At 46.4% G+C, this 16,811-nt stretch overlaps 4 protein-coding genes across 4 annotated transcripts; 2 read left to right on the top strand and 2 right to left on the bottom strand.

The window, feature by feature from the left end:
- Positions 1-4,699: 4,699 nt before the first annotated feature.
- Positions 4,700-6,346, bottom strand: N7498_011025 (uncharacterized protein; the record flags this gene model as incomplete). Its single annotated transcript, XM_058458081.1, has 1 exon — positions 4,700-6,346. The coding sequence occupies one exon, from the start codon at positions 6,344-6,346 to the stop codon at positions 4,700-4,702; it is 1,647 nt and encodes a 548-aa protein (XP_058304980.1).
- A 2,595-nt stretch (positions 6,347-8,941) lies between these two features.
- On the top strand, positions 8,942-10,618 carry N7498_011024 (uncharacterized protein; the record flags this gene model as incomplete). The annotated part of the gene is made up of 2 exons (XM_058458080.1): positions 8,942-9,095; positions 9,159-10,618. 2 exons carry the CDS (start codon positions 8,942-8,944, stop codon positions 10,616-10,618), a joined length of 1,614 nt encoding a protein of 537 aa, XP_058304979.1.
- A 1,799-nt stretch (positions 10,619-12,417) lies between these two features.
- On the bottom strand, positions 12,418-13,732 carry N7498_011023 (uncharacterized protein; the record flags this gene model as incomplete). The annotated part of the gene is made up of 4 exons (XM_058458079.1): positions 12,418-12,598; positions 12,662-13,084; positions 13,144-13,213; positions 13,276-13,732. The coding sequence occupies 4 exons, from the start codon at positions 13,730-13,732 to the stop codon at positions 12,418-12,420; spliced, it is 1,131 nt and encodes a 376-aa protein (XP_058304978.1).
- A 1,244-nt stretch (positions 13,733-14,976) lies between these two features.
- On the top strand, positions 14,977-16,727 carry N7498_011022 (cation diffusion facilitator 10; the record flags this gene model as incomplete). Its single annotated transcript, XM_058458078.1, has 2 exons — positions 14,977-16,254; positions 16,452-16,727. The coding sequence occupies 2 exons, from the start codon at positions 14,977-14,979 to the stop codon at positions 16,725-16,727; spliced, it is 1,554 nt and encodes a 517-aa protein (XP_058304977.1).
- Positions 16,728-16,811: the final 84 nt, after the last annotated feature.

Raw genomic sequence — 16,811 nt, 5'->3', positions numbered from 1 at the left:
AAAAGGGAAGATATATAACTATAAGGAAGGTAAGTAGCTTCTCTTCCTAGGCCTCTTAGATAAACTATTTATTTATAGGTTAGGTATACTTCTATTTAAAGTATTATATTTATTAGCGATTTCTAAGGTTATATCTTTAAATATAATAGAACTTATTATATCTTATAGAAATCTAGTAATACTAGCCCCCTTATTAAATATTCCTCGCGCGCTATTAATATATAGTAGTGCGAAGATACTTTATTAACGTAGATATACTATATTAATTTATATTACTAGGAGTCCTAGTAGAAGATAGATACTTAAGGATTAGACCGTAGCGCTTATATATAATCTTAGGCTAGCTATTAGAACTTTCTACTACTTAATTAAAGTACTACTATAAGTCCGCTAAATAGCTAGTATCTTAGTGGATTTTGCTAGTCTTTCTATAGTTAGTCTTAATCCACTAGTCTATCTACTTAGTATATATTATATAATCGTAAAGTATAACGTAATTCACAAGCCACCCGGCCACACAAGCCACCCGGCCACCCAACCACCTACTTCCTGTTTATATCTATTTTTTTCAACCAAAACGCCTTTATATTAATTATTCTACCTAACTGGGCATGTAGGGGACTTATGCCCTTTTTCACCGCATATAGAACAGGTGTATTGACGTCGTCGCGCTGGTGCTACCGCCTGCTGAATAGGCTGGTTAGGTGCTACTGGAGACGGTGCCGTAGGCTGTATAATAGGCTCATGGGCTTGTAAATACTCCTGAGCTTCCTGCACTGATATACCAGCTTTGTAGGCTATGCGTCTATTAACCCGTGCGCGCTTTTGCTTCTGCGCTGCGTTGGAAGCGCGTAATTCCTTAACTTCTTGCTCAAGTAATATGCCATTTTGCATAGCGATCTGACAGCCCTTAATAAGCTGGTTTAACGCGGTTTTTGAGGGTGTTGGTGGGCTATTTGAGCGTCGTTTTAGGAAAGCTTGGATTAATGCTCCTTGTTTAAGTAATTCAGCGATGGTCGCTGGTGTTTTTGGGGTAAAAACGCTTGATCGGCTACTTGGGCGGCTTCCTGAGGGTGTAGGCGTCCGAAGCTAGATATTAAGCTTTGAAAGCACTCGTTCTGGATCGAATAGCACTAAACCCGCTGCTGCGAAGCTATTTTTTATAGTAGGCGCTTGAAAAGCGCTATCGCGAGCATTTAGGTAGGCAGCGAGGAAATCAAACTTATTAATATAGTTAATGCTAAGCCGCATTTTTTGATTAACCAAGGTTTCGTATGAGCGCTTTAAAACCGCAAAACAACTAATATCAAGTGGCTGTAAAAGATGCGAGCTATGCGCTAGTATATAAATAGGGATAATCTCGTTTTCTAAGCAAATTTGGTCGAAATAGGGCGTAAGATGGCTACCGTGCCCATCAAGGACTAATAATCGATATCGGCCTTGCGTACGGCTATTAGTTGATAGTATAAATAGCTTTTGAAGCCATCGAAGGCCAATCTCGTCTGTCGTCCATCCATTTTGACTAACTTCAAAGCGCTAATCTCTTGGAAGGTTATCGGTCCAAGCTAGATTATGCAGTTTGGCTTTGAAGATAATCGTAGGCGGAAGCGCCCACCTAGAAGCGCTAATTAACTCGATTGTAGTCACCTACTCACGATTTTCTAGCTGTAAAACTGATCGCCGACCGTAGTATTCTGCTTAGGTAATAACCTTTGCGGTCGCTGTAAGGCCCATCGCGAAGCTAGTCTCGTCAAAATTGTAGATATCCTCCGGTAGGATACCGTATTGCTGAATTGTAGTTTGTACGCGATTAAACCACTCTTGAATAACCTTTGGATCCTCTTGTTTTGCTCGCTGATAGTCGTATCGACGTGAGAAACGAGTCTTTAGCTCTGGCTGTCTTTTGACATAGTTTGTGACCCAGTTTTCGCCGACCGTCTGGATTGGGGTTGAACCGCGCTTTGCAAGCAAAAGATTCGCCATTTCTCGCACTATAGCCGGCCTAGGGGCTGCTCCACGCGTATCCATTGATAATATCCACTTCTTAAGCGATTCCTCTTCAGTTTGGGTCAGTTTATGGTTGTTGGCGCGTCTTTCAGAGCGATTTTGGTGGCCATTAATGCGGTCGGCGAGCGTAGAACGTGGAACGTTAAATTAGCGCGCTGTGTCTCGAATAGAGCTAATTTCTTCCTTTTTTATAACCTGTGTAGCTAATAAAAGACGGCCCTCTTGTTCGATGGAATTACGGCTTGATTGAGCGCGTTTTGGAGGCATGGTGGTTGGTAGAAAATAGGAGAGACGCGTTGGGACGCGTAAATTTATTTAGGTGGCCGGGTGGCTTGTGTGGCCGGGTGGCTTGTGAATTACGTTATAGTTCTTCCTTTGATTAAGGCTAACGCGCTTTAAAGCGGATAGAATTAATAGGCGAGGCTATAGCTAGATAAAGTCCTAATCAAAAAGATCGAATATTCGCTAACTACTAGAAGGCTTAGGGGTAAATAGCTATAGGAGATCTAATACGAGGTATAGAACACTATCTATATTATTATAAAGAGATAACAAAAATATATTAGAATTCTAACTTTAAGATATAATATCACGAGGTAGGAGAATAATAAAAAATAAGTAAGAGTAGAATTAAAGACTTACTAAAGGATATTTATAGAAGTTAAGTGCTAAATATAGTAGACTTATTATTTTATTACTATCTTAGACTAAAAAAGTCCTATAATTAGTAGATAGTAGGAATATTAAGTAGAGTATAACCTATAGAACCTATTTAAAACCTATAAAACCTATCTAGAATCTATATATAATCTATACCTAACCCACGAAAGTATATTTAGCTATTAAAATTTTATAACTTAATTTTAACTTACTACGTTTAATCCTATTTTGTCAGGATTTTAGGTGCATGCATTAATTCATGTAGATTTCCAGAGCTTCCAATTCAACATGGAAAGTTCCAGTTGATGTTCCCGTTCTGCCATCTCTCACCGCTTTCATCTGATCTTCCAATTATCTCTCATTTATCTCTCACTTTCCCCTCACTTCGGCCTTTACTATGCTTTTTATCTACGTCAGCCTACCAAACCGAGGTTATTAGGCCTATCCTGTCTATAGCCGCGGGTAACAGCACGTTTACCTACCTCGGGCAACAGCACGTTTACGGCAAGATTACCTCGGGCAAACAGCCTACGCTTACCTTGGGTAATTAGCTAGATGAACTGAATATTTTCTGTCTATAAATATGGCCTAGAAACCAGACTGAATAAAACAAGAGCTTTCATCTGAATTATTCTCTTACTACCTTTCTCTCCTAAAGGCAGACCAAAGAGACCCTCTATCTTTATCTTTATTCATCTTCCAGGGGTAAGCCACTACGCCGCAGTAGTAGCTAACCTCTACGGGAGGTAGTATTTCTCTCTACAAATATTTGTCCTGAGGACAGCCCTGCCGCATAGGGACCCGCAGGCATTTATTTATCTCTCTTATTATTATATACTACCAATCCCGACATATTTTATAGACACTACACCTAAATAAATTACGAATAGACTTATATTTATAATAAAATAAAGTACAAGGACTAATTTAATAGGAGGAAATAATAAAATTAAAGGTATATATAAGATAAAATAATAAAAGCAAGACGTTTCCTCTAAAAGGTACACCACCTTTATTCTATAATAGATATATATTTCTATAGAATAGAAAGGCCATTCTAATATTCTCACGCTTCCACCGTAACCCTTTAGATGGATCCTACTAAATATATATAAATAACTAATTACTAATATTAATTAATTAATATATAGAGGAATTTCATTTTATTTTAAGTGATTAGAACCAAAGTTAATAACTTAGGAGGACTATAACTAGAATATATATAAATAATAGTATTTAATTAAGATAAATTAGCCGAATTATATACGCTAAGACTAGGATTTTATGTAAATTCGGGTCAAGATAGGTTATTTATGGGTCTTCAAATCTAAATTTGTAACCTACTAGGTTGGGTTCGGGTTACAACTTATAACCTAAACCCATAGCGGGTTCGGGTGCGGGTTGAAGGTCTTGACCCGCATTGCGGGTTATGGCGTAGTCTAAGCCGAATTATATACGCTAAGACTAGGATTTTATGTAAGAATGGGTCGAAATGGGTTATTTATGGGTTTTTAACTTTAGATTTAAAACCTATTAGGTTAGGTTGGGTTCTAGGTGCAGAACCTAAAACCCGCGTTGGATTAGGTTGGGTTTTGATTCTAGAACCCATTCGCGGGTTATGGCGCAGTCTACCCATATGGGCATGTTAATGTCTACTAATCGCTAATTTAGGACTTCCTAAATTTTTAGAGTTATCTAACCGTTAAATTCAAATAGGATACACTCGCGAAACCTAATTAGTATACACTCACTAGCGCTGTTTTTCTCCCATAGTTAAGCAAAAACCCTAACTAGTACGTAGTGCATCCCACCAACCCCCATAGGATAGGCCAGCCCGTCCATAGACAGAAAAAGTCGGCCCGTCCATGGACAGGAATAGGTGTCCAGGACCCATCCATATGGACGGGCCCATGGGCCATGTCAATGTCTAATTATGAATTTGCGGGGGACCGTGGTGCGGTCCTAACTTTAGGACCGGACCCAGTCCTTGCTAAGGTCTACTAGCGTAAGCTAGTTGTGTTTTGACACATCCTTATAATTGTCCCTCAGCATCCATATCCCACAAGGCCATCAGGCGGGATGCAGCCAGCCTTGACCGATCAGTCTCGATGTAAAATCGGATCTGGTCAGAACGACTCTGTTCAGCCATGGGCAGCAGGTTTTGAGCACGAATAATCTCCTGCATGGTTCTGTCCGCTGTCAAATATGTCGCCTTGCCCTTCATGAACCAGAAGATCACTGAGGCCGCCAACATGACGCCGAAAACAGCAATTGCGTAATTCATCTCGCTCGCAGACGGATGCGGTGTGCTAGGGAAAAAGAAGAAGGTGGTGGTGATGCAACAGTAAACGATGCTGACCGAATTGAGCAAATATCCCCAGCCGCCAAGGTCGAATTTCCGAGAGGGTAGTTTATCACGACCAACGAGAACCAAGACTACAATCGGCAGTCCGTATGATACTGTTAGAGCGATCGTGCTGACGCTTACCACAGCTTGAAGCGCTTTTTGGCTGAAAAGGTAGAGTACTCCGATCAGCGAGATAAACAGGCTTTCAATCCACAACACCCGCAGCGGCACATTCCAGTAAGCATCCACATGTGACAAATAATTGCTCCACGGCAAGCCGCCATCACGAGAAAAGCCCCACGTGAGACGTGAGGTCGCCGTCATTATGCTGATGCCTTGACCCAAACCATTAATCTCAAACAACACCATTAGCGCAACCGCGCCACCCGATCCCACCGTTGAAGTCACCAGCGTCGTGAATGGAAGACCCGTCGGTGAATCCAGGACCTGATTTAGGTCCTGCATACAGAACAAGCTGACGACCATGAAGATTCCTCCTGTCGTAGCGCTTATGATAACGACGAGATACAACACTCGCGGGATATTCACTCGCGGTGCTGGAATCTCCTCCGCCATATGGATGACACTGTCAAACGCAGTTAGGCCATACGCGGCCATACGGAGACCCGTAAACCACACAACGCCATCCGGCCAACCGGTTCGGTTGAGCCATTGGCCGAAGACAAATGACGCTCTTTGGTATCGTAGATTCGAGTGAACGCCGGTCGAGATTAGCATTGACAGTGAAAAGGCGACGAGCAACGCACCAAACTGAATACCGATAATGTTGTTTAACCACGGCAGAACATAGTCCTTCCGACCCGCTACCGCATTGGCGATGGTAAACAAGAACGTGATCCCAAGGTAGACAACAAACAGTAACCAGCCACTAGCGCCTAACCACATGTTGTCGAGCATGGACTTAATCGCCAATGCAAAATTGGTCATGAAGGCGACTTGCGATGCCGTGACCGCCCACCAGCCAAACGTGTTTATCCATGCACATAGGTACGAGAGGAAGCGACCCCAAGGAGAGTCCCAGAGGCGGAATATCCAGTAAGCCTGACCCAGTGCAGAGGGCATGCTGCTGCAAAGCTCTCCCAACGAGGCGGCGATGCAAAGGTTGCAAAAGGTGACAGTGGACAGGCCCCAGAGGATACTAACCGGCCCGCCGTCAGTCAGGCCGCCATCCAGGTCATATGCAAACGTTGCCCAAGTGCCCAAGATATTGAACGCTAGCGCCAGCATGCTCCATTTATTGTACTTACGCGAGAATGCCTGCTTATAGCCCATACTGGCCATATCCAGGTTATCGACGACGTTCTGATTCATTGCCCGCGCTAATTCAATCGCGGTGATCGCGCCGTCACCGCTTTGTAATTTCTCATCCAGTCACGCATCCGACGTGCTTTAATGGCATTCAGATCGCAGCTGAGTCGTGGGAATACGGGTTGGGTCCTTCACGCATTCGTGCGTACGTTACTATAATCCATCATTATGGACTGATGAACCGCAGTCGGTCCTGCGGTGATTCGTGCGGCAGGAGGAAGAAGGGAGAGGGAGGATTAAGTTGTAGCCTGTATGCGACACCGAAACTCTGGGTGTGGTCTGCTTTCGGGCCCATCTTCTGCTCTGGCCTGGCTGTGCGGTGACATATTAGAGTCATGGGCTTCACTGGGATAGAGGAGTTTCCCGCGAAAACGACTTTCTTTTGGGTTCTCGTGCCCAACGGTTCTGTCTACATGCGAACCAATGGTCCGGAGTTTCCGACAATTATAGCGAAATTCTCGATTTGATGAAAGCAAATTGTTGCCAAAATTAGTTCGATATAGCGGGGGCTGGGTAACAAGACTTGAACTTGTAAAGTAAAAAAACTATTCCGTCCTAAGCGTAAGCTGGTTACCAATTTCAGCATACCCATGTTATCATAATCTGCTCGAGATAAAAGATGATGAAATAGCCTGAACCGTTTTGAGAAAAATGGAAATAAAAGTATAATCTTTTATTGGGTTTAAAGGGTAGCCATATGATCTGCTCCAGAAATGGATTGCGGCGTTCTCGCCTCTCCGACCCCGCACCCATCGCTAGTTCACGCCCTGTCCGTGGCACCACACGGTGGGCAACCGGCTGGACGAGACTAAATTGGTATGGCTATATCGCTTGAGCTGTTCCGGATGACCATGTGAAATTTCCAAGTGTTGTTTCAATGTGAAATCCCATTATCAGCGAGCAGTGCTGAATGCCGGAGAGATCGGTCTCCAATATGTTCCCACAAGGAACAGGCCGGTGACGGTCTTTGTATAAAGCCTTTGGAGCCTTCAGCTTTTGGCAACTTCTGTTGCCTCTTAGAAATCGAAGCGGCGTGTGACTGTGCAGGCTCTCTGTCCACTTGGTTTTTCCATGAGGTTTTGAGTGGTTTTACCAAGGCCTGACTGCTCAGAGTGAATTCAGTATCGTCTTGCCAGCAAAGCGACCCTGAGGAGGAATGTTATAATATGAGGCTGGTGCAGATCAGGAACAAAGCTGCACAACCAGAAATATTTCTCGAGATAACTATACAAGGCACTAAGTTGATTGAAAACCAACTTGATCTTCTCGTTGTATATATGACCTCACGTATATCCCCTACCATGAAGAATGGCATGTCTTCCTCTGAAATACAACAATCTGCCGTGGCCCCGGATGAAGTTGCTGTCAATGCTCCTCTCATCCAGGGGAGTTACTGAGATGGCGGAGGAGGTAGAGGAACTAGATAAATAGGAGAACAACATGAATTTCAAATTTAACCGATGAAGGTCCATCCTCCGACATTTTGCCTCTCTACTCGCCGGCTAACGACGAGTGTTCTGATTCTGTTTCTACGATAGGATATGATGGTTTCAAGAGCATGCCTTCACAGGGTTCTCCGCAGCCAGACACAATTTATAGAAAGCAAAAACAGGCTACAGACTGCAAATTCTTAGTTGTCAGGCTCATGCTCCCCTGCTTTCACGAATTGTGAAGCTGAACCGCAAGCGAGGAACTGCTAATAGGGCTAGCCTTCTTTCAGCAATCCCCTAGTGTGGTCTAGCGCTGAAAGAGAAATTGCATCCGAAATCACGGCGCCTGATATCTACCATCAAGCGACCGTAGCATCTTATTTTAATCGCCTCGCCCGGTTAGGTCTCGGGGTCTCCGGAGCGCTAGAGGGGGCCCAAAGACGCGAGAAGGCACGATCCACAGCGTTAAGAGCCTCATAGGGAAAGAGGAGGAGATGGCTGGATCCCCTAGGGAAAATGCCGGCCACTCCCGGGCAATCGGTGTGCGACCGGCATCCTATCGTGTCGTCCTTCCTTTCTCTTAGGCTCACCAGTCGGGCGATAAGAACAAATTATCCGGCACCTCCCACTACGTGTTATTTCCCACGTTGCTTTGTAACGATGCGGCAGCGCTAGCAACTTTATTCCCTCGACTGCGTTCATCAAGTCGGGTAGTCTTTCCCCATCAAGCCAAGCTCCTAACTACACTCATGACCTCCCGATCTGGACGGGGAACGCGGTCCCTAAAACCTGACTTTACACAAACTATGCTCGCCCGCCTGCTGGGGCAAAAAGCCACTCGTAACTTCGTGAGCATATCTTCGCCGCCCACTTCGAGCCATCCAAGCCCTCATTCCACGACCCACCCCCGGCTTTCAAGGCCGGTAGCGTGTCCACCTCAGTCTCTTTGCGCCCCACAATATTCTCGTACAGCAATTCTACTCGCCTTCAGGTCCTGGAGGACGCCCGTTTATGACGCTTTAGAACTTTGTAAAAGCAACTGGGGCCAGGTATTTAGGAGCTACGGATTCCCGGGTCCGAGTCGCTGGCGGTCATCACTGCTCACCCCTTCCTCTTTTTTTCCCTTTCCTCCTATCCTTTTTGGATCCCTGACCGTTATCTGAGCAAAATGGATGCGGAATCATTATCAACTATCAAGCGCCCTATGCCAGCAGACCAGGATGCACAGGATGCACAAGACCTCGCGTTGATGGGCCATGAGCAGTCTCTCACTCGCAAATTCAACTTCTACAGCATGTTCAGCCTCGCTTTCTGTGTTTTGGGTAAGTTGTCTACATCTGGCCCAAGCGGTTTTGTTTCTTATGGATGCTGAATGTTCCCTATAGGAACATACTATGTCTTTGCCCAGGATCTGGCTACGGGGCTGCAGAATGGTGCCTCCATCACTATACTCTGGGGCCTGGTGCTGGTCACTTTCTGCAATATCTGTGTGGCGCTTTCCCTCGGTGAACTCTGCAGCAGTATGCCCACGGCTCTGGGCCAGGCATACTGGGTCTATCAGCTCTGGAACACGCCCTTGGGTCGATTCCTGTCATACATGTGCGCCTGGATCAATACCTTTGGCTGGTGGACTCTGTCCGCATCCCTAAACGCTTTCCTGGCAGAGTTCCTGCTGGAGATCAACACGATTTTCCACCCAAACTGGGCCGGTGTGGGAGAAGGATGGCTCAACTTCTTGGTCTATATAGGCGTGACAATGTTGCTGACTGTCATCAATGTTGTGGGATGTCGGAAGGAGCAGTTCCTGCCATGGCTCAACAACGTCGTGGGGTCATGGTATGCCCTCCAATTTATTGTTCTCTCCTTGGCCCTCTTGATCTCAGTAGGGGTCAAGAACGATTTGTCCTTCCAATCGCCTAAGTTTGTCTTCGGAAATTGGATCAACGGAACTGGATGGCCGAACGGAGTGGTTTGGTTTATCGGCCTCGTGCAGTCAGCATATGGATTGACAGCATTCGACTCTGTTATCCATATGGTTGAAGAAATCCCTGCGCCCCGACGCAATGTTCCGCGTGTCATGTTGTTGGCAGTCATTTCGGGGGCAGTGACTGGCTTTATTTTTATGATTGTCTGCCTTTTCTGCATCCAGGATGTGAGCCAGACAGTCAATGCGGCCCTTCCATTTGTCGATCTTATGGCGAACACGGTGGGTCCCCAGGGCGGTACGGCCCTTATTACCCTCTTCACTCTCAATGGAATCGGCCAGGGTGTTAGCTGTATCACTACAAGCTCCCGTCTCACCTGGGGGTTCGCTCGGGACGGTGGCCTGCCCTGGAGCCGGTACATTGCCTATGTCGACCCTGTATGGCACGTTCCTGCTCGAGCTTTGTGGGCCCAAGGCTTCCTTATCAGTCTTGTTGGGGTTCTGTATCTCTTCGCCAATACTGTGCTTACCGCAATTTTAAGCGTGAGCACTGTCGCTCTGACTATCTCCTACGCCATCCCTATTATAGCCTTGCTTGTTACAGGACGTGACCGCATTCCTCCTGGCCCATTCCGCCTTGGTCGGCTTGGCCCTCTTATCAACTCGATTAGTATTGTTTACTGTATGGTCACAACTATCTTCTTCCTCTTCCCTAACAGCCCGAATCCCTTGCCAGCCAATATGAACTATGCCATTGCCGTCCTTGGAATCATGCTTATCGTGTCACTTGCCTTCTGGTTCATCCAAGGAAGGCGTACCTACCTTCAGACAGAAGACGCCATTTCTCAGGTAATTCAGGGGCAGCAAATGGAGCTGGCCAGAAATTCCTCTATTGGGCCATCTCCTGCAGAGAAGAAGTGACATGGTGGCCGTTTCTTGGCTACAGGTTCGTGGAAACGCTCGCCCTCTTCGGGCCGGTGGAAATATGCGATAGTTCTGTTTGAACTAGTCGCTCCTTAGTATGGCACGTTCTGACTGCGCGAGTGGTGCTGCGGCGCTTTGCCTACCTCGTCCAAAGCGCGGAATGTGATGAGCGTGCGTTTGTCAACCCTCTATGTAAAGGATTACGGTCGACCAACATAATGACAGTCATTTGAGGAAGAGTTATAGCTACCACGAGTTGGAAATTTACAGGAGTTTAATATGGAGAATGTGATTCTCAAAGCATTTCTGAAGCTCGAGCTCGGTGTAGGGAACCTTTCTGGAAGAATGTTCGGCCAGTCTCAAGGGCGTGTAGCTACAGTACCCAACTTGGATCCGCCGTAGACTTCCATCTTATCCGTACCCTGCCGGCCGCCCAACACCGCTTTGCGCTGTAAGCGGTGAGTACTGCGTTTACAGATAATAAGCCCCTGCTCTTTTGGGTGGTGATATGGCGTCTCTATTGTCATATTTGATGTGATTTTTGAAGATGTGATAGTGAGTGAGGCCTTGGAACCTTGGGGCGTACGTGATATAGCAAGTTGGTTATAGGCTTACGTTTTCTATGCTTATGTCTTTGGCTGGGTGTTTCTTCGCCTGTGGCAATTTACATAAGGCGGCTGCATGTGAGACTCACACCCTAAGTCTTATGGCTTTCGGCACGGTTTGTTCCATGATTTTTATTGGTTTGGAAGACCCTTTCGAGATGTTTGGACAATAGGTATGGACTGAGAAATTGATTGCTCGTGCGCGACCGTCGACATTGTCTTTAATAATGTGAACCCTGACAACTATCTTGCTAGCGCTATTCCCTATCGTCATCACCGCCAGGATGGTGCATAACCTGTGGGCGAGCCCGCTCTAGTTCTTCAAGTTAGATATAATAACCACCGTGCTGGTTGGTTTCATCTCCCTCTTTGAGCTCATGTCATAAAGGAGAATTACTATCTCTGAACCTTGTGAGTTCCTTTCCTAGCGCCTACTGGGCGCTCTACGGTACCGTCATCCATTATTCTCTATCACCGAGGCATCATGGGATAGATGAAATCAGAAACACTGGTTTGTGGGGGATAACTAGTCATTTCGCTCAAAGGAGTTCCAGGGGATATAAGCTCCGTACCACAAGAACATAATGACGTAAGGAGTATATCGATAGTTGGCTGAAGGGAGTCATCCTTGGTCTGCAGCTGGAACGAGTTATCCCATATAAAGGTGCTGCCCGCGATAAAGCAGGCGAGAACGTTGTCGATGCCTACGAGGTCGCACGTGCCAGGGTGAAGAGGGCGATAGGCTTTTGTTATTAGCGTTTAAGAAGTACGCTATACTTCAACGTAGACTAGTTTTAGGTCAACACAATAGGTGATGTAGTTAGAAATATATCCTAAATAGCCTTATTCAAAGACACCGAGGATATTGTATGCATTACAGTATTAGCCTGTCAGATTTGGTAGGGATCCAATCAGATAACCCCTACTAGCATTTGGATGGGCATTTCTACTCGTATACATAAATGGGCTCCTATAGTTAACGAAACCCTAGCCTACTGGGATAACCTGAATCCCACTTAACATTATGGGATAGAGCCTAATAGAGCCAAACGTACGCTAACTTATCGTCGTAGAGCCTTAGTAAGGCCTTAAGTTATATTGCATTATATTAACGACATAGCTTAGTTATCCGTTCAGCCAACGGCCGGCGGGCCACTATGGTTATTTTACTTTCTTGAAATAATGTATGTTCTAGACTAAGGTGTAGCCACCGTCGACGCGAAGTTCTGGACCGGTTATGTATCTGGATGCGCCAATGAGCAGGAACGTAACAGCGCTCATGAGATCCTTAGGAGTACCCATCTTGCCGATGGGGATGTGTGAGGTCCACTTGTATCTTAGGTCAGGGTTCTCATCCAAAATCTTGCCGGTCCTTAAAAAGGAAAGACTGTTAGTATGTCTACATAATGTACTATACCATTTGGGCCCCACTTACAGTGTAGTCAGCATATATCTAGGGTTGATGATGTTCACGCAAATATCGTGACCTGCCCATTCGACGGCAAGAGATGAAACTAGATGACGAACGGCAGCCTTGGCGGCATTGTAAGGAGCTTGGGGCTGAGGAACGTTCACAATAGCACCGGATATGCTTCCGATCATCACCATGCTTCCCGGAACATTACGCTCTATAAGCTGTCTCGCAACACCGGTAGCAAACAGGTAAGTACCGTCGACAACTACGCCCCAGAGCTTCAGCATAGGGTTATGAGGATATGAAATGGCATCAAAGTTCTCAGTGAAACTAGCTGAAGTCACCAAGTGGTCGATCTTGCTATGTTTCTGGATGACTTCCGCAATAGCTCCGTTAACAGATAGGCTAGCGACATCAGCGTAGTGCGTAGTGATATTGGGCATTCTGTAGGGATGAAAGTTAGCTTCCACTTTACATCTGAGGCCGTCACGCAATTAACATACTGCCCCAGGCCCGGGTTCACTTTCTGGAACTGCTCTACGAGCTTCTCCGCCTGATCCTCAGCTTCCTGTTCTGTGATATGTTGGTAAGAGCCTTTAAACACACTCAAATATTTGTCATTCAGACCTACGTACTATTCAAATCGACAATATCTACGTCAGAGCCAGAGGCAACCAGTGCCTGGGCCATAATAAGACCCAAACCACGGGCACCTCCAGTGACTAAGCTGACCTTGTTCTCCAGAGAGAATTGAGCCAGAGTTCGCTTAAGATGCACTCCACCACGGCCCTGGACAATAGGGCTGCGAGGCATGTTTGCGTCGTCGGGGTACTCGATCTTAACATTCTTATCGGTACGCGCGAAACGGCCCTCCTGCTCGCCCGAGACGCCTTCGGGAGCTTTGGTAGTGGCGGCCAGGAAATTATCCTTCTTGGGATCTTTTTTCTCGTGTTTGAAAAGAGGGACGGTGGAGGATAAGGGGCGAAAGAAAGGGCTGGCCACTGACAGCCGGAACGCAGCAGTCACTGCACGAGAGTGGGTGAGATGGTTTAACACCTTGATAGCCTGATGAGCCACTGTGGGCCTGAACATTGTGGTATCAATAAAATATATGTGAGTGTGAGGGATTAGGCATTCGGTTGCTCGTCGTAAAGGAATAGGAGTAGATGAGAGAAAATGAGAGGGAAAGTAGCAAAGGATTGGATATATGTCTGAGGAGAGATGCAGAAGACGAAAGACACAAGAGAAAGGTGAATGAAATCTCTGAAATAGTCTTCTTTTCTTGAACCGGGGGTATTCAGTAATCTTAACGCACAACGGAAAATACACAAAGCAGGGTAATGAAGCGTAGAAAGGAAGTGAATTAATTCAGCAAATATCAAGCGTGGAGCATGCCCGATTAGAAAATAATCACGACTGGTAGCAAGTGTGGGTCTGAGGACGCTGGGAACAGGACAAGAGGAACAGGAACAAAGAGGATTCATGTACTCGCCCGCTTCATAAGTAGTTACTGGCTAGAGTAAGGCGCGTTTAACATAAATAATTTTACGACAGCATTTTGTAAATGATAAATGGCCTGCATAATCTTCCTTTGATATATCAGTCTAATGCGATTAGAGGGTATAGGAGGTGGCGGTTACTAACTCGGGTGGTCGATTACGTCAAGTCGATCACGTTGTTTATCCGGTAGGTGAACTTGATTTCGGCGAAGTTAAACCCACGATATGATTCACAATCGGAATAGTAGCATAATTGAAGCGGTGTGGGTGGTCACGGCACAAGTACTGCGGTACTTTTTGATTCGTTCGATATACAAAGGCGGTCCGGGCGGTCCGGCCGTTCCAGAACGCTTCTACGCTTACAAATGAGTAGGGTGTAAATGGAATGTGGCCCTCAGAAAACAGCGCGCACGCCTTTGTAAACAGAGACCACCAGCATGGGGTTTGGAACAATTAGGGTTAAACCCGCACGTGTATGTAAGAGCTGGAAATTCCAAACCAACGGTTATCATTGCAGGTTATCAAATAAGACAAACATGGTAAACCCTGATTGTATATTTTATGCATTCTGGTTTGAAAACAAGTTTTTTAGTTACATTTTGTACCTGAATCACCGTCTATGACATTGAATATGAAATAAGATTACTCACCATTACGGCACATCTCGGGATCGCCATCCCCTTCTGTCGCGCAAGCTGTTTGTCCGCAACAATACACCTTGTACCTCTCTCGTGATATCCCTGTCTTGTCCGTGGCAATCGCCAAACGCGTCGTGATTTACAAAAAGAGCGGTATTGTATCACCATCTTGATTGCTTGCGACACATTGCCGGCCACCATGAGCTCTCCCGTCCGTCGCCCGTCCTTCAGCTCCAACGATGATGCCCACTACCACTATCCGCTAAGCACCCACTCTGGAACGCTGGCATCGCTCATCCGGAGCCAGTCCCAGCAGAGTCTCACCGGCCTCTGGCGGTCTCCGGTCTCGAGGAATGCCTCGGATGACGAGGAGTCTGGATCTGCGTGGGGCTTATGGAGGTTGCGCCACGAGAACGAAGGCATTGAGCACCTTCTGCAAGATGAGGCGCGATTAAGCCGGATTCTCAAGGGCCCTCAGGCGAGGAGTAGGAATCTTCTTGGGAAGAGCAATCCTCGATATTGCTGGGAGCGCTATTGGAAGCACGATGATCAACTCCTGGCCATGAAGAAGCCCATCCGCAAATACTATGAGCGGACAAATGAGCTCATCCAGCAGTACATGTACATCGACTGTCTGCTGGACTCGTCGATTCCTCATGACCTGCTCAATGAGTACTCGGCAGAGCTCGAAGCATCTGCCTTTCACCCCATTGATGTCCCCGCCACAATCAATGAGGAACCACAGTGCTCCTCAACTTCTCCCTCTCCGCCAATGGCTATCAGTCGTTTAGGTACTGGATCATACAGTTCCATAATGCCGAATCCAGACCAGAGCATCAACAATAGAAGTACGACCCTGAGCTCCAACTATCACAAGCCAGCATCCCCCTCACCAAAGCGCACTCCAAAGGACATATTTCGTTCTTCCGAAAGCATCCCTCTACTTCAGGATGAGGAAGATGGCGATAATGAACCGACGTCAGCCATAACAAGGTCCGAGACAGGTCCGAGGCCATATCTCTCCTGGCTCGAGGACGCCGAGGTAGAGAATGACGACCCCATTGTCACCCTCGCCATCTGGGTCAACATGATTGCCAACGCAATACTGCTTGGCGGAAAGATTATTGTCATCATCTCCGTGCCGTCCATGTCTATTCTTGCCAGTCTTGTCGATGCTATGCTTGACTTTCTCAGTACTGCCATTATCTGGACCACCTCCCTTCTTATTTCGTCGAGCCAACAAGATCAGTATCGCTATCCTGTTGGTCGACGTCGCTTGGAGCCTGTTGGAGTTCTTGTCTTCTCCATTATCATGATAACCTCATTTGTTCAAGTTGGACTTGAATGTGTTCAGCGATTAGCAAGTCCTAAGCAAGAGATCCTCGAGCTTGGTTTGCCAGCCATCATCATCATGGTAACGACAATTGTCATTAAAGGAGCCGTGTGGATTTGGTGTCGCTTGGTCAAGAACTCCAGTGTGAGAGCCTTAGCTGACGACGCCAAAACTGACGTCATATTCAATGTCGGCTCTATTTGTTCCCTATGATTGGCTTTTACGGGCGTGTATGGTGGCTTGACGCCTCTGGTGGCCTCTTCCTCTCCCTCGTCGTCATTCTGACTTGGAGCCAAACCTCAGCCCTTCATGTCCGCAACTTAACTGGCTTCTCTGCACAGCCCGACGAGCGAAACCTCCTGTTGTACCTGACAATGCGTTTCGTCACAGCTATTCGCCAGATCCAGAACCTTCGTGCCTACCACGCTGGTGACAAGCTCTTCGTCGAAGTCGACATTGTCCTGTCTGCTGTCACGCCCCTCAAGGATAGCCATGACCTCAGCGAGGTCTTGACTTACTTCCTCGAATCAGTGCCCATCCTGGATAGAACTTTTGTTCACGTTGATTATACCAGTTACAACGCGCCTACGCACATACCGAAGCAGACGTCCACATAGCACCACGACATTTGGTTTTGGAAGTTTTGTATGGTACCTTGATTTGGATATTGGAATAATACTGCATTAGCGGAATGGAATTAT

Source organism: Penicillium cinerascens (assembly GCF_028974065.1).
Source record: "Penicillium cinerascens strain IBT 15544 chromosome Unknown scaffold_4_segment0_segment1, whole genome shotgun sequence".
Classification (NCBI taxonomy): Eukaryota; Fungi; Ascomycota; class Eurotiomycetes; order Eurotiales; family Aspergillaceae; genus Penicillium; species Penicillium cinerascens.
Note: the sequence above shows the minus strand (reverse complement) of the source record. Positions and strands in the feature narration are given on the sequence as shown.